At 35.4% G+C, this 25,849-nt stretch overlaps 1 protein-coding gene across 1 annotated transcript; it reads left to right on the forward strand.

The window, feature by feature from the left end:
- Nucleotides 1-2,014: 2,014 nt before the first annotated feature.
- On the forward strand, nt 2,015-24,283 carry LOC115919393 (atrial natriuretic peptide receptor 1-like). The gene is made up of 21 exons (XM_030973055.1): nt 2,015-2,244; nt 2,944-3,099; nt 4,773-4,908; nt 5,517-5,611; nt 7,572-7,722; nt 8,256-8,340; nt 8,781-8,892; nt 10,589-10,654; nt 11,125-11,202; nt 12,220-12,324; nt 12,622-12,693; nt 13,306-13,468; nt 14,170-14,319; nt 15,428-15,596; nt 16,079-16,228; nt 16,765-16,888; nt 18,165-18,233; nt 18,902-19,076; nt 20,632-20,730; nt 21,798-21,889; nt 22,785-24,283. Exons 1-21 carry the CDS (start codon nt 2,107-2,109, stop codon nt 22,869-22,871), a joined length of 2,472 nt encoding a protein of 823 aa, XP_030828915.1. The 5' UTR covers nt 2,015-2,106; the 3' UTR covers nt 22,872-24,283.
- The last annotated feature ends 1,566 nt before the right edge of the window (nt 24,284-25,849 follow it).

Below are 25,849 nucleotides of genomic sequence, written 5' to 3' on the forward strand. Positions count from 1 at the left end.
CGTTCAACATAATATTTGTAATTAAGTCGCGGAGCATTAGGCGGATTTCCTTTTACAATTCATTGATAAAATCAAATGTTATTAGGAAGCAGTCAGAGCCCAATACATAGAAAAGTTCAAATTGAATAAACTGGACCCTTTTTGTCATACCACATACATATTTTCTTTCCTAGCGTTCGAGTAAATTTGTTAAACAGAGTCTTAGGATGGGTAAGCATTTTAAAGACGTATATAATCACTTAGCAAATTGGATGAAAAACGTCGCAGAACAAGACGAAATGCATCGAGAAAAAAAAGAAAACAGCACCACAAAAACAGAAAAGTGAGCACGAACCCCATTGCGCTTTCAGAGTACATGCCTCCGTCTGCACATGGTCTCTTTCCTCGAGCTACGTGAAGTTTATGTCTGGTCCATGAAGTTACCTTACACCCAATACCAATCATCTAATTACCGTTTCGCTTGTAAGATTGTTTAATGATCAAAGAGTTTTTTCAGAGCGTTTCTCGGCACGTGCTAGTTGGAAGTCCATGCTCCTCCTAGTATTGCTTTGATCTGTAACACACACGCACACACGCGCACACACGCGCACAAACACATACATACACACACACGCCCACTCACATAGAAAACGGAGTAACTTTAATTTGAAATAAGACGGATTGGACAAAATCGAAATTGACCGTAAAGACTGAACCAATCAGGGGCCTACGACTGAAGTATGGGGTAAACATAATCTGATCATGTTAACAGTCTGCGTTTGTACAATTACGGATAAGATCAGCATACATGAAGCATCCAAACTCAGTAAGCGGACAAAATGTTTCACTTCTTCTTCTTATCATTTCCTGCAAAGACAAATTGGAACACTTTTACCAAATAGTTTGCCAAAAGACTTGCTACCATGTTTACAGGTTAAATGGCTCCAGATTGGCGAATTTGAAGGGAAATGCTAAACTCTATAGCTGAAATAAATCCTCAAAGCAATGGAGAAAATGCTGATCTTCACTTCTCTTTTTTCTGTAATAATCATTGTACTTATCAGTGGTATAACCACTGCTGGTTTTTCATCCTGTACCGATTTACATCTTCTAATGATCCACGGGACTTATGGACTAATGAGCTATCAGTATAATGATCCAGCTATAGATATAGCCGTTGAAGAGATTCGTCGCAGAGTTACAGAGGGGGAATATGTCAATATTTCGCTAACTCTCGAGGATGTTACGATCAGGTGTTTCGGTGGTGAGCGTCAAGCCGGCGCCATCTTTGCCGAGACATATTTCAAACGCCCTCTGGCTGCAATCATGGGTCCACCGTGCAGTAATCAAATGCACAGCGTGGCCGAATTGGCTGCTGCCTGGGACATTCCAGTCTTATCGGGTCTATCGTCTAGCAGAGATCTCGAAAACGAGGCCATCTACAGCACCTTAACTCGAACCACTCAAATAATTGCCAGTGGATACGCTTATGCGATTGTGGAGGTCTTGCGGCATTTCGGATGGGGTGTGGCATCAGTGATTTGGGATGGGGGTATAAACTACTGGTCGCTCATTGAAGAAGCAGCAACGAGGGAACTTGACAGAATAGAGTTTGACTACCACGATTTCTCAATGAGGGCAATTTCTGACAATTTCCTGGCACTTCTCAATGCCTCTAAAGTGGGGAGAAGTAAGAAATTTGATTTCATTTGTTTTCTATCATGTCCTGACAAGTCCTGCTGACCTAGTCGTAATCCCCCTCCCCATTACGGAAGTTGCTGCTACCCTGTTTGGCGTTCAACAACAAGGATAGAGGAATAAACTAAGATAAAAGAAACAGAGAGAGAGAGAGAGAGAGATAGAGGTTTGGAAACGTTTCCAACTCTTATGCGGGTACACGAACAAAATACTACCATTTATTTCGTTTTAGTATTATAATAAAACATTGCCAATCATACAATTTTGAGTAAAAGATTGATTATTACTTAAAGTAATGTCAAGTTTTGATTTTTAAATTCTCACTCTACTTTTTCTTTTCTTTCCATTTCGTTCTCATCGACCGAACTCGCCCATGCCATCACGTATACCCTCTATATACGCATCTTCTGCTCACGTGTAGTTATCTTCATGGCTGTGGATGGCGATACCTTACGTGAGATCATGCTTCATGCCTATGATTTAGATCTTATCAATGGCGACTATGCCTTCATCAACATCATTCCGTTTCGAGATGAGCAGTTGTTTGGGGACGACTCATGGGAGCGTGTAAGTGATCTTTAGTATTCATATCAACTCGCCTCTGTAAGTCAACCATAATAATCTAAGACGGTATTTGAATATTTGTATCTATGCGCTACGTGTAGCTATCAATGACACATTTAGTTGAGCTTCAATTAGTTACGTCTTGTCATTATCTTAATTCAGCACAATTCACAATTATTTGATGGAAACGCTCTTAAATTCCATTCAGCCTTCATTTAAAACTATTCTAGCATGTTGACATCTACCGTAGATCAAACACTGATTTCTTTTTTAGAAAAATGAAATCGACTGAATAATAAATAGCAGGCGGTATCATTATTGTGACCTTCATTTTAAGCGCTTTCATTATGAAGGCTACAATATGATATCGCCTGTCATTCATCAGATCCGTAACTACTTCTAGAGAAAAATCATGTTTACAAGGTATAAACTCTGTAGTTTGTGTAGAGAAATCGTAGCTCATTTCTGTTTCTCATTTTTTTTTTATCTTCCGTCTCCTTTTCTTTTCACCCCTTTCTCTCTCCTAAATCACATTCCCCCTTTCCCCCTCTCTCCACTTTAATTATCGTTCTCCAACTCTCAATTTTATAATTCTTCTTATTTGCTTTCCCTACTTTCATCTCTGTCTCACTGTCTTCTGTACTTCCCATCTATTTCTGCTTATTTCCTCTTATTCGTGATCCCATTCTTTGAGCTGATCAGGGTGATAATCGCGATGAAGAGGCCAAGGTCGCCTATCAAGCTTTGATGACGATCCGTGTCTTTGAACCTACATCAGAAGCTTACCGAGAGTTTGAAGAAAATGTCAGGGAAAGGCAAAAGAGAGATTTCAACATCACTGATTCAGGTGCTGGTTCGGTAAGTGAAGCTAATAAACAAGATTATTCACACCTCAACAAGCATTTTAGATTGATACGTCTATTACATGCTGTGTAGGCTACATTAGTTTTGTCCGTATCGAGGAGGTGTGAAAATATGAACAGCTAAAATAGGAGTTGCAATCAAAATTTATTCTTTATCATGGTGTTATCTTTGGCATTGAGGCGTCTGCTATCTTGAGAGAATTATTGTCCTTCTATATTGCTCTCTTTCAGTCATAAGAGAAAGTGAAGTGAACCCATTACCCATTTCCGTACACGTCTAACATAAAGAGATCATACAATATTGTGAAATTTCAAAAGATCATTATTTACAAGCAGTAGCATTTCGATCTGCATCAAAATAATTTGATAAATCGCACATACCAAAATTGATTTATAATAAAAAAATGTTCAGCTGCATCTCTTCAATAATTGTGATCACTCTTCTACCGTATTACATTTATAGAAGCAGTCATGCGATGTATTAAACCGCGCTAGCTTTAATTTCAGATTTCTGAAAATTTCTTATATTAAGAAGAAAAATAGCATCCCTAAAGTATTCCAACTTCTGCCATGCAAGGAAGTTGGAACGATTCATGAAATAGCACAAGCAGTTCCCCATTGAACCTCTTCAAGAATATCTACTTTCTAGTTATTAAAATTTAAGCAAGCGAAATAAAAGAGAATTTTTAGGTCACTGATTATAGAAACGGTAAAGCACTAAAATAAAAATTAATTTATAGATTTTAGTGTGAAGTCGTAATTAAATTATGTTTGGAGCAGGGAAATTGCTATATAACACTATAACACTGTTCCTGTTTGGAGGGACATATTAGGAGGAATATGATAAAGTATATTGGGAGAAATATGATTATTTAAGTATATTGGAAGGGATATGATAAAGTATATTGGGAGGAACATGATAAAGTATATTATAAGGAACACGATTATTTAAGTATATTTGACGGGATATGATAAAGTATATTGGGAGGAATATGATTATTTAAGTATATTGGAAGGGATATGATAAAGTATATTGGGAGGAATATGATTATTTAAGTATATTGGAAGGGATATGATAAAGTATATTAGGAGGAATATGATAAAGTATATTATAAGGAAAATGATTATTTAAGTATATTGGAAGGGATATGATAAAGTATATTAGGAGGAATATGATAAAGTATATTATAAGGAAAATGATTATTTAAGTATATTGGAAGGGATATGATAAAGTATATTAGGAGGAATATGATAAAGTATATTATAAGGAACATGATTATTTAAGTATATTGGAAGGGATATGATAAAGTATATTGAGAGGAACATGATAACTATATTAGAAGGATTATGCTAAATTATTATCTATATAAGGCTTCAAAGTGGTGCAATAAATAAGTGTATTTAATATCTTTAGCGCAGTACCCGGATGACTTATACGTGAGTGAAGTGATATTCTACATAATATTTATAAAGGTTAATGAAGCGGTCTTTGCTTTACCACGATGGGTCAAAAGAAACTTAATTTAGAAATGAATCAACCATTAATTATGCGTAACCAGTTAACTTTAGTAGGGTTGTGTGATTTGTTTTCTGCCTGTAAGCTCCGAGGTCGGAATTCTAGGATATTTTATATACTTCTTCATCCAAATATTTCTTTTTTTGATACAGAACATCTTCTTGGCCTCTGCGTTCTATGACGTCATGATCTTATATTCTCTGGCGATTAATGAAACGATCGCAGAGGGAGGAGACGTATATGACGGGCATGCTGTTACCAAGAAAATGTGGAACAGAACATTTGATGGTCAGTATTTAGTGTTTCTTTAGACTTTAAGACTTTAATTTGTCTTAAGTGGGTGTGCTCATGTGTGGGATGGGGGACGAGGTTGACTGTTTAATCCTCACTTGTTGCGATAAAATGGTTTAGTGATTATTGCTTCATGTTTAGCCACTTATTATTAGATAATCGTCTTCATTATTTCCTGTGTATACTTTGTTTTGCCTTATACATGTACCATGTTATACTGCATGGATTTATGATACTACTTCATTTTGTCACGATGCTTAATCGTACATCAGTTGCATAGGGCACTTAACACAGAGTTATTTAAAATACATAATAATTTAAACAATCTAAATACATAATATGTTTTGAAGTGTACATTGACCATGAGGACAATATAAAGACAATATGCAGGCATGATTATATTATTAATCGAAGTATGATGTGTATATGTTTGACTATAAGAAGAGGTAGGTTTTGGGCATTCGTTACCAAAGATAGGCTTAACTTTCAATAGTTATTTCTGCTGGACTTCCTTTTTTTACTATGTATGCTTGATACAAAATTACCCCTGTAGGAATGTTTGATGAATTTGTGTGTGAGATAATGAACTGTACTGTTTGATTTAGGATTATACGGTAAGGTGAAAATCAACGAGAATGGTGACCGTGATTCAGAGTATTCTCTTTGGGACATGACAGATACTGAGAACGGTACATTTGAGGTTAGTTTGATCTAAGTTTAATTGATTTTACGGCGATAAAAAACCCAACATAATAATAATAATAATAATAATAATAATAATAATAATGATAATAATAATAATAATAATAATAATAATAATAATAATGATAATAAAACGGTGCTTATAAGCCGCTTACCACCAAAGTCTCCATTGGAAAATAAAGACACTGCCACTATAATAACAAACATTATTAATCCAATCCTCCCACACGAATGATCATTTTTTTAAAATCGGCGATCCGACATTTAATCTGGCTACAAGTCAATTATTGCTCCGTGCTCTATGTCGTCCAAAGTATATGGCTAGAATTATGGTTAGAGTTGCAGTGGAGTTTTAGGTAATATTTCGGGTTAGGCTTAGCGTTAGCTATATTATTGCGGGGTCCAAGGTTGAAGTTAGAAGTTCCTTTAGTGTATTTATAGGAAATTACCGAGGAACTCTTGTCGTAGGAGTTTGTATCGTTACAACCTTTTCCCAATTCACCCATCAGTACATGTAAAATCCGATATACCACCTGCCTCATTCACCACAAATGTCAGATGCTTTCGTTATAAGGAAAATAATTGTATTTCGAAGTACTTTTGTTACTGCCCGCATGAATTTATTGATACTTGAAGACATTTTAGCAACATGAAAAGGTCAACGTGGACAACTGCTTTCAAGGATAGAGTGAACAATCGTTTCATATATAAAAAAATTAATTTAGATCTGTAAATTTTCAATCAAAATTACTTCTTGCATCCGTAAATAGTGACACGAACTGGATGGGAACAGAAACGAAACCCCGTTTATTAAAAATACCTTTAATATCGAAGAAAGATTTATTCATATCTTAGTACATGTACATATATATCTCACTTATATTTTTCTAAGAAGTAAACATTCTGACTAGTATGCCAAACCAAGAAGCATGAATCGGTAATACGGAAGTAACAACAATAGCAAGAAAATGCAAGAGGATGAGTGATTTAAGCCGAGTGGTATTAACCCAATTCTCAAAGATCTCCTGAATTGACCATTCGTAAGATTTCATTCAGGAATGGTCATCAAATAAGAGGACAGCTATCCTTGCAAAATAATTCATTACCAAATAGGCCTAGTGGTACTAAAAAGTAGACATAACTGTATATAACATGAGGCAGATGCACACGATTTTTCTTTTAAAGATTTATATGCATGATGAAACGCATGATGACAACAACCATTATTATAGTGTAAATATTTCATCTCACTGCCATCTTGTTTTTAAATGCCTAGTTGTAAGATAAATTAGACTTAACAGTAACGTGAAGCAGATACTAACGATTTTTCTTTTAAAGATTTATATGCATGATGAAAAGTTACAAGCAGCCATTATATAGTGTAAATATTCATTTCATTTCTTCCTACCAGTTGTGTACTAACTGTTCATAATGTACTATCAAATGTACCATTCATTACATATACGTATCTAAGTTAAATATAGAACAAATAATTCAATTTGGATAATTCAATTACGATAATATAATACATGTAATATATTTATATTTTAAAAAGTTAAAGCGAAAGAAATAGCAGTTTTAATAGCGGAAGCCCAATCTCATTTCTTTCTATAGAAAGAAACAGAGGCCACGTGCATTATCATCAGCGACAATAGTCATGATTGTGCAAAATGAATGGAGTATATGGATGAATCAGTAATTCCTCACGATGAATAATTTTAATGAAATTTGAACAATTCTTATAATTAAAGTAGTTGGCGAATCCTTGCAACGAATAACGTGAATGAAAAGAATTGCAAATGACAACACGAAGGATGAAGGGCATGCAATCTTCTATTTTTTGTTTACGCATGCGATTTAAATGAAACACAATGACCACGCCGTCAAAATATAATTACATTTCTCTCGTGTCTCTTAACTGTTTTTTTTTTAAAACTGCTATCCTGCTCTTTCTGAAGGTGGTTGGTAATTTTTACCTGACATCGTCTGGTTTGAAGTACACGCCTGTCCCTGGTAAACCAATCAAGTGGCCTGGAGGAGCCACTAGTCCTCCTCGTGATACTCCATTCTGTGGATTCAATAATGAAAACCCAGAATGCCAACCAGACGGTAAGTTTTCTATTTTAAAGTTATACCATTCCAATTAATAATGAATATTCTAATCAATGAAAGAAATTTAACGTTCCAAATATGTTTGCAAATGAGGTGTGTAACCATATGATCATCAGAAAAATCATTAAAGATATTTACCGGTTTCCTTACAAACAGAAGTATGATGTTTTTAATAAATTGTACTGACTTGTTAGAAAACTGCAATATTCTGAAGATAACAAAATTGTCATAGCTGCTAAGGCCTCTTGCATCGAATGCTGCGATTCAACGCTACACAAAAAATATCAAACATAATTTTATTTCAAACATATCAGAATCGTGTATGTAGGACGCACTGGCTTTGATGTTAATTCATCGGGAATGGCACGTTGATTAATTGTATTCTGAAATAGTTTGTCGATAGGTCGATTGCAAAGCCGATGAAACTTTCATGAAAACAGAGAAATATATGCAATACAGTATAGAGCAAAATGATTTATTTTGATAAGTAATAAATGTTAAATTCGATATGTTTTGTTTGTTTGTCTTAGGGAGGCTTTCGACTCTTGCCATTTCTGGAATAGCTGCAGCATCAGTACTATTACTATCATTTCTTATCCTAGTCCTCGTGTACAGGTATCTAAACATATATTTATGATTCATAACAAACGGTAGAAAAGCTGGACTATCACTGTGCTAAAATTATAAAACGATGATTTTAAGAAGTACAAGGAGTAATAACACTGATACATTATATTTTTACAATTTTTTTTTTCAGTTTTCTCTACGGATAACTGATTTTTCTTATATGAGTGAAGATATGGCGTATATATTCCGTACTGAATGAACGCCATAAAACTACTACCAACAACAACAACAACAACAATAACAACAACAACATTAATTGAACTAGGAATGAGAGAAGTCACTATAACAATGTCCCAATGAAAAATAAGTTACTTATTTTGGATGTGATACAAATTTGTTGTGTCATTGACGTATTTATACTAATTGATGTCTTTAATGAATTTGACGAACAGAGAGAATAATGAGCTCATTTCGCAATTGTTTTAAAGGAAAATACGTCTAGATGCTGAACTTCTCCGTATGTCTTGGAAGCTGTCTTGGGATGAACTCGTGTTTCCTGAAGAAACCAAGTCTGGCCAATCAAAGTTTTCTGGTTCTTTCGTAAGTACATACAAATATATAAAGTAAATCTACCCTTTTGTAAAGGCATCTCTGACCGTGAGAAGCCAGAAATAAATAGTGGAAAACTAACCTAAAAACTTCAAATTAAAGAAATTAAAATATTTAAGAATTCTTTATTACACGCGACCTCGCAACCTATCGTACGATAATACACCGGTGGACATCTGTCATGTCTTTAGTGCAATGGAAGCAGAAGAAGAAACAATAGGCACGTTGAATGCTAAATTATTGACTCTTTCATTTCTGTATGCGACTTGCAATTTCTTCTTTTCTCATGGGACCTTGACAACGATTTTTGCTACTTTTTAAAGTAGATAAGACTGGAAATGCACCTTGACCGCGAAAAGCCAGAAATGAATAGTGGAAAACTTCCCTCCCCCAAAAAAACTAAAGACTTGAAAAATATACTTAAGAATTCTTTTATTGCACCCGATTTTGCGAATAAATGATACAATAATACACCAGAAGCGGTTTTGTCATGTTTGTAGTGCAATAGAAGAAAGAAGAAAACAGGTATATTTATAGATGATAAATTATTGTCTCTTTCATTTCTGTATTCGACTTGCAAAGTGGTGTTTTCTCATGAGACCTTGATAATGATTTTTTTGACAAGATAAGACTCGTAATGAGAAAGAAATTATAAACGAAAAAATTCCTTTTCTTTGCACTTGCGTTTGCACGACGCGCATAATGTTCTTTCAACAAAAGAACGTCGCATGTTAAAAAAAAAACGTCATGCACATGACGTGGCCAATTTAATGTCTATGCATTTTCAGGGTTATATTCATTTCTACACTCATGTCAAATCTAAAGAAACTACAAATAATTCATATGACGTATTGGACTACAGTTAATCTGATTATTTTTCTCAGTATGGAAGAGAGAAAGAGAGAGAGAGAGAGAGGGTGGAGGGGGAGAAAGAGAAGAAATGCAAGAGAAGTAAAGCGGAATGGATATAGAAAGAGCAAGGGAAAGAGAAGGAGAGAGAGAGAGAGAAAGAGAGAAGTTGATGGGAATAAGTATAGGTCTGCAGTTTATTTATTTTTCTGATTTACCTCTTAATATATTCTATAGTTATAATATCCATTTTAAAGTTTTTTTTCAATCTCTTTATATGCATTATGTTATATCATATTCATTTAGTATTGCTATACTTCTTTTGAACTTTTGAACTTAAAAAAAACTTTGAACATTTGAACATTTAGACTTCTTCAAAATTTTAAACTTTTAAACCTTTAATTCTTTTTCGATCTTGTGAGTATTGGTGTTTTAAGTTTTATCGGTGCTCAGTCACATTTAAGCTTTCATTGTGATATATACTGTTCCATGATTATGCCATTACTTTTTATCTAATTTTAACTACATGAATCTATATATCATTGTCATTTTATGTTATCAGATTCGCAATGTTTATGAAAACCAGTCCTTTCACTGTTTAGACTGTTTATACCGTGTATAAATAAGTATAAACAAATAAATAAATGAATTGAATAAATACAAAATTTGTGGTTGGATTACGATCATTTCGCTCGCTCGTAGAGTGGCACCGGGTTCGGAGTAATCGCATGTTCAGTGTAGAAATACAATGTAAAGCTCATTGCTCAGTTTTTCTGTCTTTTTAGTTATCTCTATATATATGTTTTGCCTGCCTTCTGCTTATTCTATTTTCGTACAGGTGACGTCAATCGGCCATGGAACATCACACCACAGACAGATGTTCGCCACTGTGGCTAACTACAAGGTACATCTCATGTATTACCAGTCATAATTATATTAGGACGAATACAGGACACCTTGATGTTTTAAAGGCCGTCTGCACTACTTTGGCTAGAAGGGATTAGACCACCCAGAGAGGTCACTGACAGGTGGCTATCTCATCAACCCAGCTCTCAATTAACATAAGAAGAAGAGGATCATGGGGGACCAACAGGCACCGACTGGGGAAGCTTTCAATATAGAGGGAGCAAGTAGCTACAAGTAGTACAGTGGGGCTTTTAAGCATCATTTTCCACTTTTTATTCAAAAATAAAAATTTTGATGATTTCAATTTAAAACCAAGTTCTATGTATATACAACGCTGCGTTTTTTTCTTCTTCTTCAAATAATTGCCATTGCTTTTTTATTCTTCCACAATAATTATTCATTCAATCGATTGATTTCTATGGAATAATCATCTTCCTTTCATTTATTTCCGCCACTTCTTCCGAACAGGGTCGACTGGTAGTGATCAGAAGGATTGAGAAAACTAAACTAGATTTAACTCGCGAGGTATTGAAGGAACTAAACTATGTAAGTTCTTCATGAATTATAAATTATGCTTCACATGGACAAAGTATTTATGTTCCATTTAAAAAAATGCACAAACCTATACCTAAATGTGGTAGCTCGTCACAAAGGGACTTTCTGTTCGTGACTATGATTTCGTTTACGTCCAATACACAATGTCGACGTACCTTTGTTTTCATAGCGTCTTGTCAAAATCTTCTCTTTGAAAAATGCTGGGTCGTTGGAAACGATGTAATTTTAGCGAAAGCTTTGCAATTATTATTACATTACGCGATTCCCTAACTCAGATTGAACGGTAATTTCCTTTCAATAATCTATGTATTCATAGCAACGATTCATTTAATTTGCTAAAGTGCTTGGGTGGGACATAACTCAAAGGTCTCATTCATCTTCTTTTGCGATTCTTAATCTTTGAAATCAATGGAAACTAGATTGCGAGGTGCACTTGGTTCAACTAAATTAAATAATTCTTCTCAATTTTGTTCTCGTTGTTCATTTGTGTAAAAGTAAGAAAAGGTTAAAATGTCTGCAACATAGCAGCACATCCATCATGACCATTCTCCTTTTATTTGCAACGAGCAAACATAGATGTATGCCATGTATACTTTGACCTCATATGCGACTAAACGCACATGGAAAATGAATGTTACCTTTCTCAAATGCCTGTAATGCCGTTGTTGTTCGTTTGGCATTAGCCATAGAATCGGCAAAATGTGATTTCTTTAAAGCACGAATTATCCACCAATGTTTTATATGCAATCATCCAAGATACGAATGTTAAGATGATTATCGAAATTCTGAAAAAATAGCAAGCGATATATTTTTTGTTTAGCATAGAAGGGAAACGTATTGTATATCTGATTATTAACCCACCGGTGCTCTTTCTTGTATTTAGCTTGAAATATGGAAGTTCAAATATTCCGCTCATGAGCATAATTATCATTATTTCAATTAATATATTGGCATTCTTTGATTCATGGTTTCTATCGAAATACACTACTTTATCATTTTTGTTTACAGATGCGTCAAGTGGAACACAACAACCTTGTTCGTTTCGTCGGCGCATGCGTAGATGCTCCCAACATATCTATCATTTCTGAGTACTGTCCTAAAGGAAGTCTTCAGGTAATACTTAAAATTCATCTTTCCATTTTATTATAAACAGTATATTTGTCATAATTTTTTATATCTATGGTGTAGAAATAAATATATTTTTTAAAGTTATTGATGATAATATATGATTTTAATTTCTTACTTTCGTTTCGGGACATGACTGATATTACATATAGCTAACGTTTAATATGGGGATTACTATCATTTGGAATTAAAAAAACAACATTTTTTTTTTTTTTTCAATGGCCTCTTTAAAAAAATCAAACGTTTTGTGTTTAACCGAATCCTTTTTTTTTCTTCTTTTTTCAGGACATAGTTGAAAATGATGCTTTAAAACTAGACAACATGTTCAAGAATTCTCTCATCACTGACGTTATGAGGGTAAGTATGACTGCTTAGTAATTTATGGACTAACAGAAACAAAGCATGATAGACATATTGAATCATATCTTCTCTCTCTCACTTGCATGATAATTTATGATAAATTGTGATTTGAAAGTTAGTGAATCCTTTTACTACGAGAAGGAACGCGCGCAATTCTTGTAAAGCATGGTACCGATATATTCTAATATTGTTTATTTTATAAGGCATCAAGAGCTCCTCTTAGGCTCGTGAAACCACATTTACCTATCTGCATTTTTATTATATTGATTTTTATTTGGAGAGTAAATAATCTCAACACAATAATTAAAACAAAACAATTGAAACAAAAGTCTTTGAAAGTTCACTTCTTCACTATAACCCGTTTCAATTTTATTTCTTTAGATCATCTGAAGAAATAAATATAAATATATTATAGTCTTATAAATAATATTAAGATATACATATATATAATAATAATAATAATAATAGATTTATATAGCGCAGCTTTTATACAAAATATATTCAGCTGCGCTAGGCGAATATTGGTGACATTAAAGCAAGTTATATTTCCAGTTTAAATGTAGTACTTGGCCATTGATATACTTTCAAAACAAATTACAATTACTTCAGGGACTGCACTACCTTCACAGCAGTGTGATCATGTTGCATAGTAGACTGTCATCTTCAAACTGCGTGGTCGACAGCCGATTCGTTCTCAAACTCACTGACTACGGGCTGACCAAGTTCAGAGACACCGATAGCAATGAAAGACAAACCTCAAAGAACGAACAGAGTAGGTGTATAATTCAGTCCGTTTAAGCTTACTCGAGACTGGTCAGCGCAAACTTTGAAACTGAGTTAGTTAATTAACCTATTTTCATAATTTATGCAAAGTGTAAACTTTATTCACTTGAAAATATGCCTTTACTGTTGTCCTTTAGCAAGACATTAGTCTGCATTTGCCCCATTCAATCCAGATCATGGTAATCCATTAATGCTTATTTTGAGAAATTCTTTGAATGCTTTCCGCGTCTTTGGGAAACTGAGAACTGGGAAGTGGGAATAAGGGTAAAACTATTATTTTCTTGGCGCCCCGTGCGTAATCTGCGATAGATTTGTGCACACTCAGAAAGTAGCTATTGTTATCATTACTAGTATAACTGAATTTTTTATAATAACGAAGTATGTCCCTCGAGACGATACATTTGAAAATTATTGTCGTTAAATAAAGGGAAGAACCGTGGATATTCATCGTCCATTTTCAATACTAAAAAACATGTTCTACTGTATATACGTAGTTTGACCCTTGAGACAATATTTATAAAAATATCTTTAAATGAGGCGAAAGACTGTTTATATTCATCGTTCCTTTGAATTACTCAAAAACATGTGTACAAAACGATATAATAAGAAAAGCCAAACATATTCATAATTCGTAATAAAGTGAATTTTATCAGGAGAATGCGTCACTATTTCTCTATGTTTGGGTGACAGAAATGCTCTGGCAAGCCCCGGAGACACTGCGATCAGCCAATCAACAGCCAACTCAGAAGGGCGACATCTACAGTGTGGGTATCATCATGCAAGAAATCGTCACAAGAGCACGCCCTTTCGAAGAAGAAAGAAGCTCCATGGAGATCGATGGTATTGTATTATCATAACTATTAAACGCCCTTTGGCTAGAATTATTAATTTATATCTGCCACATCGACCCAGGTGTAGTATGCGGATACCTGATAGGATTTATTCCTTGAATGTACTGAGTGCTTCGGTTGTCAGAGCTAAAGCCGGGTAGTGATTTCCAAAAGCCCTTCGGGAGCATTTAGACACATTATTTATGCGCTTCAGTACTACAAAAAGCGGGTTTTTATAATTGATGTCACTTTCATTAAAATTTATATGAACTAGAAACGGAGGACTTATTGAGTGGACGAGAACGACGTGAACGTCCAATGATCATGCGTGTCCATGGCAAGCCGTTTTAACATTTATTCCTATTTCTTGATATCGAGAATTGGATTCTTGATATCAAGAAATGATTTTCTGTTGTAAAGCAATGGTATTTCTTGATATCAAGAAATGATTTGCTTCGGTAAAGCAATGGTAATTCTTGATATGAAGAAGTAGGAATAAATGTTAAAACGGCTTTCCATAGACACGCATGATCAGTGGACTGTTAACGCCGTTCTCGTCCACTCAATCTAAAAGTTCTTAATATCCTAGAGGGTGATCGCAGAACCTGGAAACATGGAAGAAGATATGTCTTCTTTGATAGACTAGTTTACAAATACATATACATTTATGGATGTTTCTTTCGTCGGGCCCAGTAACGAGGAAATTAATTAACCAGTTATTAATGAATGAACTACACTACTAGGAAATCAGTCTGCATACATTACGTGTTGCTATGCCGGACAAGCCTCATGCACGCTTTCGTGTTCTCAAGAACAACCTTTTGTCTAAAAATGATGCATACAATTTGAATATGTTTCGTAAACCGGTCTATTATTGATTTTTGGAACTATTTCAAGCCATATCCGAGGTTTGACATGTGAAGCATTTTCCATGTGTGTTATTGATCATGTTGATAAAGGTGTAAAGTTTTTTTCTCGACCTTAACCGCGCGTTGTTATAAAAACGCAACGTAGAGTTTATCTTTTATATCTATGTATCATTCATTGGAGTTTTCCCAGCCTTCACTCTTATATTTTCATGGAAAAGCACCTATCGCTACTTGATTTCAATTTTTCAGAAATCGTGAAGAAGTTGACAGAGACGAGTTCACCACCTTTCCGCCCGGAGATAGACCCTCAACTATGCACCGATGAGATAAGGTCCATCATACAAGCATGCTGGGAAGAAATGCCAGAGAATAGACCAGCTACTACAGATTTACTCTCAAGCATGAAGAAAATCAACAAGTAAACCGAAATAGACCTAATTCTATTAAATATTTTGTTTAATAAAAATTCAAACTAAAAAGGACATGTCGATACAAATATTATGTTTGATTGGGGCACCGCCTTTGTAAAGATATGCTTCCAAAAGTTTTGATTTTGATTTCGCTTTCAATACATTCTGGAAAAACAGACATCGTTTGCATCTATATGATGGAATACTGTATCCCATAATACCTTGATTTATAGTAGAAACAACTGCAGGATACAGAGGTAAAGTGAAGCTTGATTTACATGATGGCAACAAATAATAGAACAGTTTTCCATCTTACTGATGCAATCGTTAATATCTCCCCTAGGAAGCGTTAGTGAACCAATTAACTGCATATGAAAAAGTATGAAGCTTGTCGCCTAGATCGGATGAGATTGATCTAAGTCATTATTTAAATACACATGTAACTAAATGATTCAAAAAAAATATATTTTGCATCATAAATCTCTTTCAGGAATTTATCTGGTGGCAACATCCTTGATAACTTGTTGAGTCGCATGGAACAGTACGCCACCAACTTGGAGACACTGGTGGAGGAGAGAACGGCAGCGTTCTTAGAGGAGAAGAAGAGATCAGAGACACTGCTCTATGAAGTGCTGCCTAGGTAAGTAAGAAAGAAAAAAGAATGAAAGAAGGATGGAGAGAGAGAAAAAAAGAGAGAGATGAGAGAGAGGGAAGGAGAGAGAGAAGGAGAGAGAGAAGGAGAGAGAGAAAAAAAAATTCGAAAAGAAATATTATAGTTTTCATGAATGATTCGCTTGATATCGATTCGCTACGTGTCATAATTTTTATCAATGTGATTTTTAGGCTGTAGGCCTATACTTTTTGTTTGACGTGTGTCATCGGATCTTTACGAAGCTGAAAATATATTCCACTTGAACTATGTTACTTTTTTATTGTTCGCAATATCAAGTGTTGACATTTGATTGTGTAAATGTGTGACACATGCTAGTCAAGCTTGGATTATCAATGCTTATGATTATGATATTTCTTTACGGAGGTAGCTCATGTTCGTTAAGATAATTTAAGGCATGATGATCAAACGTTGTAATGGTACCACTTGAATCATTTGATCAAAGAGAACAACTGACCACTGCGTCACGATTCTTTAAAGAGCCAGTCTTCTGAATTGTACCATAGATCTGTAGCTGAGCAGCTCAAGCAAGGATCGTCGGTCAGTCCTAAATCCTATGAAAGTGTGACTATCTACTTCAGCGACATCGTAGGCTTTACATCTATCTCTGCTGATAGCACACCACTACAGGTAACAGGCTGTGAATACTGACATGTACAAGATGGAATCAAATAATAATAATTATAATAATAATAGTCAGTTCTTGTATAGCGCTCATGTCTGTCAAACTTGACACTCCATTTCATCACCTATAGGCCCCATTTCACAAAACTTGTCATCGGCGACAAATGACAGCTTTTGTTTTAAAATATGGAAATCCTTGCTTCTGATTGCTTATCAGCAGATTTGTCACTGATTTTTGTCATTTGTCATTGAAAAAAGGCTTTGTGAAACAGGTCCCAGGTGTTTCACAATAAAAAGTTAAAGGTTTTAAGCATTAAATGTGATAGCTATTCCACATTTCGGTGACGTAAATGCAGGCTTACCGCTATATCTTGCTCAAAGCGCAAAAATAAAGAGCGCCCTCCACTTCTTTCCTCGAAGGTCTTTGGTCAATTACATGTACATAACAGAAAACCGTCAATAATTTGGCATTTTAATAATTTTGATGAGCTTACCTCTACATCTCGCTCAGAGCGCAAAAATAAAGAGCGCCCTCCACTCCTTCCCCCAAAGGTCCTTGATCAATTCCATGTAAATACCAGAAACCGTCAATAATTTGGCAGCTAATTGTAAGTAGGAAACTTTTTCTATAAAACCAGCCCCCGGTGGATAGAGTTTTAATAGTATGGAACAGCCATAGGAATGGTCTATATTATGTTATCACATACATGTATAAGTATGTTGTTTCGTAAAACAAAAAAGCTAGGTATAGATATTTCCTTTTTTCACCATGTTTTTTTAAAAGAGTTATTTGCTAATGCGCCATTATTTCAATATCATTTTAAGAACAGAAAATCAGAACATTTCAAGAAATGTTGTTTTAGAGAACGTGATTATCAAAGAAACTCATACATGTACGATTAAAGTTATGGCAATTAAATGTTAAAATAGATTCATATTATGCTGAATGATGACAACAACACTTGACAGGTATATTTCAGATATCACTTGGTCACTAAATGGCACTATTATTATTTTTTCTCGACCTCTTGAATTTCCGCAAATGTTGACTCAAGGGAGGTACACGCTGAAACCATCATAAACAGAGTAGACGATGATATTTGACCTTGATTATTATCCCTTTGAAATCTTTGAATTGTAGTTTTCCTGGAAATCACACTCTGTGTCTCAAACACCTAGATATTACATATATGTACGACTGGATAATCGCTCGGCAAAACTTGCTTTCTTATTCCACCATTTACTGATTCTGTAAAATTTTCATTTATTTCTTGTCATCTAGGTGGTGACTTTGCTGAATGACCTCTACACATGTTTCGATGGCACAATTGGAAACTTTGACGTCTATAAGGTAATTCAAACACATACTACAAATCATGTTGTCTGCAACTAAATAGAGAATCATCCACTAATACATTTAATTCGTTTTTTTCTTCTTCAAGCTCTAGCCACTGAAGAAGACAACTTGTATGGGGTTGTGCTGAATCCATTTTCATTTTTTTAAATACCACAGACCAGGTCACTAATAAGTTTACAGGTATTAATATGATGATGTTTATAATTATACGATACTTGATTCAATGCTGTTAGGAGGGGAGGAGCGCGCGGGGGGGGGGGGGGATGGGCTAAATGTTTGAAATTGCAATTGGATCCCCTCCCTCCTCCTTAAAACATTAGTACCGTCAGTCTTCCCAGACTCACTAATTTGGAGGAGAGGGGGGGGGGGGGAGATGTGGGTGGGAATGGGGCAAATGTCCCCGCCATAATTTTTAATGTAATGTGTCTAGGGGCGAGGCCCTCGCAGTGCTTTTCCTAGATCCGCCTAATAGGTGTAAGTGACATAACATTTATTTCAGGTTTCAAATCGATGTTCATGATCTCCAATTTCAAACACCTCCATTGGAAGCTATAGAGAGGGCATAATATTTGACCTTTTCATATCTGCACGTGGAAACATGAATTGTGAGGATTGCACATGTATGTGACCCCTTGTCTGACAAGATTGCTTTATTTGTGTAGGTGGAGACGATCGGTGATGCATACATGGTTGTGTCTGGTCTACCGATCAGGAACGGGATTCATCATGTCAAGGAGATTGCTTCCATGGCACTGTCTCTTGTCAGGGAAGCATACAAATTCAGAATCAGACATAAACCTGAAGAGAAACTCCTCCTCAGGGTCGGAGTTCACTCAGGTAAAGAACATCGAAAAGAATTATGGAATCATATTTAAACGTCTTCTATCAATTGGTACAGGTCAGGTCTGTCTATTTCTGAGAACTACCGTTACGTTGGTCTAGTAGTTGCGTGGATACGGGGGGGGGGGGGGAGCACACGGTGGCACGTGCCCTTATTAAATGGTGACAAAGAGAAAGAAAGAAAATGGAGATAAGGAGATATTAAAGTGAAGAGGGGAAGTGAACTTGGAAAGAAAGCGTTACAACTCTTTTGAACACCCTAATTAACATGGCCTCGTCAGCTTGCATATAAATAATAGCAATACCACTAGCTGTAGCAACCAAGGCTTCGTCTTATAAAGAGTTACGAGTGATCCAAATCAATCGCAAGTCCTCCAATCAATCGCAAGTTTGCAGTCTCCTACCTCTTGTGTACATAGTTGCGATTAATATCAACTCTTTATAAGACGGGGCCCAGGATGCTAGAACTTTGTAACACACAGAAGGGAAAACAATTTTGTCAACTCGATTCGACTCGATTTGAAAGAAAGGAAACTGAGAATGATTGAATCTCACTTTTCTTGTATGATATAAGTAAAGAATTAATTAATCCCTTTCAAGAAACCGCACCCGAAATTATCAAGGGAACAATTTTGTCAATTCGATTCGACGCGATTTTGAAGAAAGGAAACTAAGAATGATTGAATTTCACTTTTCCTTTTAATGGTGTAAGTAAAGAATTAATTAATCCTTTTCACGAAACCACACCCGAAATAATCAAGAGCAATGGACTGTGTAGATATTCTAATCATGGAAAGGAGCAGAAAGCTTTGTGGTATAAAATTGACTTGTAAAAAAAAAAAGAAGAAGTGATGAAGAAATAGGAAAAATGAGCAGTATTCATGGTATCAATGAAACAAGGACATGGTGAAAGGATATATTACGGTGATCTCGGGGGCGAAATTATCTTCCAAACTCGAATTAAGGCGAGGGAAGACAATATCTCGCCGGGCGAGATTCAGGTTTTCTTTTATACCCTATGTTATATCGTGGACAGTACTACAGTGAGGTGATAGTGTTGGGGGGGGGGGCTGTGCTCAAACATAAATTCCGTTTATCCAACATTATAGGAGAGCGTTGAAAAGAGTTATTTAGATGAATTTCCTTTTCCTGTTCTAGTTTCTGACACACATTGGTTTTTGTAACTTCCTTGAAACTTCTTTTGTATTTGTTACTTCTGTTTTGTAATCAACACAATGTTTATTTGTCATTGTACACCCCTTTACCCTTCTTTGTTATATATCATTCTGCTTTAACATGATCTTTGCTATTGTTAAACCTTTGGAAAAATACTTTTCGTTCTATGATAGATGAACCGAAAAGTTAAATCAAATTAAATAATTTCGGTGAGAAAAGTTTGTCCCACTTCTCGAGCAAGCAAAAAAAAAGAAGGAAAAAAAAAGGAAGCTTAATACAGTCATTGTGTTGATCAAAAGAGGAAATAAAACAACTAAAGAAAGCTTTTGGAAGAAGGTGTGTTTCAAAATCCATCCCACATCTCCTTGAATTACAGGTGCTTGCGTGGCAGGTGTGGTTGGTCTGAGAATGCCAAGGTATTGTCTGTTCGGAGATACGGTGAATACAGCATCGCGGATGGAGTCTACTGGACAAGGTGATATCATCATCGTGTCTCCTATTATCATGATCCAACCTTGATAACAAAATACTTTTAGACTACAATCGTACACAATCAGAGAAGTAGACTGGTTAAAGTTTGAATGAAATCGGTCCAAATTTCTAGCAAGTTATGATTTTTTGAGAGAAGTAACTATTATAGGTATGGAATCTTCAAATTGGAGAAATCGGTAATGTATCCGCAATGAAGTTGCGGACAACTTTCCCATTCGTTCAACACACAAATGGACTCCAATTTCTGTTTTTGAATAAAAATGTATGACCCAGGAGAGTTTTTTCTCTTATTAGAGGACCTTAATAATAATAATAATAATAATAATAATAATAATATTTAATTTGTATATAGCGCTAAATACAAATGTCTCTAAGCGCTTTTACCCCGGTCATTAGATGCTTTCCATTTTATATTGAGTAGTGTCCCAAGAGAAAAGGGAGAGTTATCCGCGACTACGTCACAGTCTTATTATTGGTCCGATATATTTCAAACTTTCGCCATTCTATTTAACTTATTTTTCTGCTTTCATATAAACGAACGTATTACAAAGATTGGATTACCCTTTAATAAGTAACAATGGTCACACCACTAAATGTCACTAACTCATTAACTGCAGTTAATGAATCGATGAAGAACAACAGTTGGCTGATGGAGCTAGTATCTGCTGTTGTTGATTTGAAATGAAATTTAAAAGAAATTGATAATAAATCACGATAAGAATGCTGATAGAGATAATGATGACACCAAATATGTAATAAAAAGGCACGTGACTTGTAATTATTTCAATGATTAGAATAATGAATGATCATAAATAGGAAAGATGTATAAATATTTGAAATCATCAACAACTCAACGGGGAGGAAGGGTAGCGGTCGCTCAAGTTCAATACTATTCGTCTGTTAGACTTATCAATAACATATTTCCTCTATTCTTTCGTGCAATTGCGGTCTATCATTCAACTATGTATAGGTGACGCGTTAGGCTGTATGTTAGTGATATAAATCATTATATTGCTATGGTAACTATTCTTTACCCTTTATATTTTGCAGCAATGAAAGTTCACATCAGTGAGTCAACGAAGAAATTGCTCGATACCTTTAAGAACTTTGAGACAGAACCCCGTGGTGAGGTAGTCTTGAAGGTAACAGTTGTTTTTCTGTCTTTCATGAAAGGGATGTAACGAATGCCGATGTCATATTAAAAAACCTTCGCAAACATTATTGAACATTTTTGGCAAGGTTTTGAGCAATAGACGAGAATTTTAAATGAAGTGTACCAGAAATTTGAAAAATAACCATTGGAGATCCGTGAAGAAGCATTAGACATGATAACTTTTGCTATGGATGACCCATGGTCGCACCGAAACCATTATATCTACAAGACATGCCCCTGTTTTTATTGAAAACACAATTAGCACACTTTCGTCGCTCGTAAAAGTGAACGTTTTTGTTCAAAACTTCTGGACATAGGAACCATTGTATCTCGTTAACATACTACAGTAGCAAATGGTTCCATGCTTTTATGGTTAACTCATTTAAACTAAGTTCGAGAAGATGATACAGAATGATGATAATACATTTAGTAATACGTCAAGTGCTTAGCATAATGAGAATGATTTGACACTTTACGCAAACTGATAATCAGTCATTTCATTTTCGACGAATCCATTGTCTGTCTCTTTTAAATTGAAGGCCTTCTGTCTCTTTATCCATCTTCCTCTGCCTTTTGGTCTCCCTTTTCGCTCTTTCGTCTCTCTCTCTCTCTCTCTCCTCCCCCCTCTCTCTCTCTCTCTCTCTCTCTATCTCTCTCTCTCTCTCTCTCTCTCTCTCTCTCTCTATATATATATATCTCTATCTCTCTTTCTCCCTCTCCATCTGTTTTTATATATCTATTTTGCCCTGTATGATTTATGTGGTCAAGGTGTTTCTACATTTTCTATGCCCTAAACACCACAATGCCACCATGGATAGAATGGTGTTTGATTCTTTAAATCCTTGCAATTATTTACACTCGATCACTTTTCCAACTCATTGCAGGGTAAAGGCTCTCAACAAACTTATTGGTTAACTGCGGAAGCATCGACAAGCGTCATAGCTTGCCCCGTTACTGAAGTTGAGGTCTGAGCAGTATGATCGAAGCTCCTTCCCATGGATCTTCATTTCATAACATTTTATCAACTCGATAGATTATTCATAATTTTTGTTTAGGTTACCGAACCCACGGACCAGCTAAATCAAGGTGTAGGGCAATGCGCCCCCCCCCCCCTCCTTTCATTCCGCGACGCTTTATCATCATATTATAAGTCATTAATAAATAGTCCGCGTTTGATCGATTCGCGTCGCAGCACTAATATCATTTGGAGAGACATTAATATACATTCGTTGCTCTCCACCCAGGTGTAGTCAATAGGCAATTTTAACGCCTAAGTACAGCTGGGCTAAAGCCAAGATAATAAAAGTAATTTTATAGGGCCCTTTTAGCATCCTCAGGATGGATATGTCTGTGTGCAATAAAAATTTAGCCATTATCATTAGTGCTATTGTTTAAAAGCTTTGAAAACTGTTGCTATCATGATGTAATCTTGAATATTGTCTTTCTTGCCGCATACGGTATAATACAATAACGAAGCGAGCTAAACCTTGGGACTTTTGTTCAACGTAGCAGTCACCGATTTTTTTATTTTTATGATAATGTATCACTATTTACCTATCATAAACACAATTGAAAAGACTACAGGGTGTGTATATTGAGGTTAAAAATACAATTTCCTTTCATACATCGCGTGTGCGTAATGCTTTTTGAATGCTGCAAAATAAATATGTTCTTGGGATTTTGGTTCGGTAATATCTTGATCATTGTAACAGTACATAAATGAACACTTATGTCCATTTTTTATTTATTTGCATAAAATGTAAATGTATTGAATTGTGAATATGTATATATTTATCTGGGTTTTGTATATACATGTGTAAAAATGTATGAATTTAACGGACCAAGAATCTAATCTTATCATCAAGATGAATAACTTTGAATCAGAATTAGACCTCATAAGTTCAAGGAGGTAGTATCTATTTTTATATGTTAGATTGCCTTAGACTCAGATTGGAATATGTTAATTGTGACATTTCTGTTCAATCTACACATGTCTTGATTATTAGACGATTTTTAATGTATTTTATTGTATTATTCATTATTCTAGCGATTTTGTTGGGGTATTTAGTATACGTTGGCACTTTGATTAGCATACACTTAACGCAAAGCAAATAGATTAGACTTTTCTAAATGATTCGTAAAACCTAGGTCATAGTAGAGGTACGGCCTGTCGCCGACTCCCGACTACCACTCGTGGGTAATTAGTTGTCAGAGGTCGTAGAAAGGTGTTTGGCAGTCTTTGAAAGGTTGTCAGTGGTCGGCGATTGATATCCAGAGCATTTTGGTCAGCTGGAGGTTTACGCTACTGCATCGAAAACCTTTGCTGGTCGTGGATAGAGTTTTCTTGTTTTTTCCAAAGTGTAGGCGACAATTCTCGGCCAGGGGGGGGGGGGGGGCATTTCATTAAACAATTAGTCTGGGGTTATCACCGACTAATATCATTTTCACCGACAATTTAGTCAGCACTGACTTAATTTGACCAATCAGAGGCCTGGAAAATAGTCTTTGACAATAGAATTGTCGGTGAAAATGATATTAGTCAATGAAAACCACCGACTAATTGTTTCATGAACCGCCCCCCTTATCTCCGACTTATCCTCAGTGCGTATCGACTATTACCTAGCGATATTTGGTTGAGAAAAGGTCGGCAGGTGATCGACGAATGATACACGATCAGTTGGTGATTAATCTCCAAATGTTCGCAGAACATGACCATGAGCATGATCATGCAGCAGGGAATTAAATGTTGAGCCTTTGGAACTTCCTGTCTATTGTTGATTGCTACTGCTGCCTCACACTTTTAGGTTGTCTTTAATTTTTCTTTGAAAGGAAACAGCAGGGGAAAAGCATCAAAATTAATCGAAGGAAAAGAGGCATTAAATGATTAATGTATTGCTGCGGGGTTGTAGGCAATTATGCTATGCGTGTATCAGCCCTCCTGGCAGCTAAAAGTACACCTGAATAAGCAGATAAAATAAATGTGTCTTTGAAAGTAATATCATACTTTTTCTCTCCCGATTATTTGCTACGATTAAAAAGGAGAGGGTCATAATATTGCTACGTTTGTTAAAAGTGATTGAAATGAAGTCAAGAATACTCTTATTTCATAGTCAAAGCATTTCCTATGTTGCAGTGTTAGTACGATATTAAAGCATGAGTTCTGAAAGTAGCCCGTTTCCCATCCATGTTTTTAAGCGGAAATTAATGAGGTTTCACTGCCTCTAATGAGTTGTGTTTAATCTAATGTATGATAATCATTCAGTAGACAATTATTCAGCGGATAAAAGAATTGAAACTTGTTAAATATTTTTTTTTAAACTCCTAATAACATACTCTTAACAACACAGTTTCATTTAGAGAATTGAATTTCAGCAAGTTTGATTGAGAGCACAAAAAAAAATTCCCTTCGCAGCTCGTGTTAATGGTTCGTTTTGCGTCTCAGTTATTAGTGAATGGCATGAGAAACATAATAGGTTTTTACATCCATCATATAAGAGTTCTTTTGTTTCCAGTCAACACTAATCTATTTCAATATCTTTGTGGAGACACTTCGCTTTTGGTTTTATGTGTATATAGGCCTACTGTTGTCTATTGAGTATAGTTCAAAGACCATATCTTAATAAATCAATATATTTTATGGACGTGATACCTTAATTTGTACTACTTTGTCATCTTTGTTACTTACTTTATGAACATTACTGTAAGACGCTCGCATAATACACTCTCCCAGAATATTCACAATTACAAGCGCTGTTCCGTGGCATTATTCATTACAATAAAATATAGAGGTAACGGCATGCATGCCTGATGATGATAACGATGATGATGCTGCTGCTGCCGATGATGATGATGAAGATGAGGATGATGATGATGACGATGATGATGCTGCTGCTGCTGATGACATTGCACGTACGGTTGCAAGACCATAATGATAAAGCTTTTGATAATG

Source organism: Strongylocentrotus purpuratus, unplaced genomic scaffold (genome assembly GCF_000002235.5).
Source record: "Strongylocentrotus purpuratus isolate Spur 01 unplaced genomic scaffold, Spur_5.0 spur5_scaffold_6, whole genome shotgun sequence".
In the NCBI taxonomy this organism is placed as follows: Eukaryota; Metazoa; Echinodermata; class Echinoidea; order Camarodonta; family Strongylocentrotidae; genus Strongylocentrotus; species Strongylocentrotus purpuratus.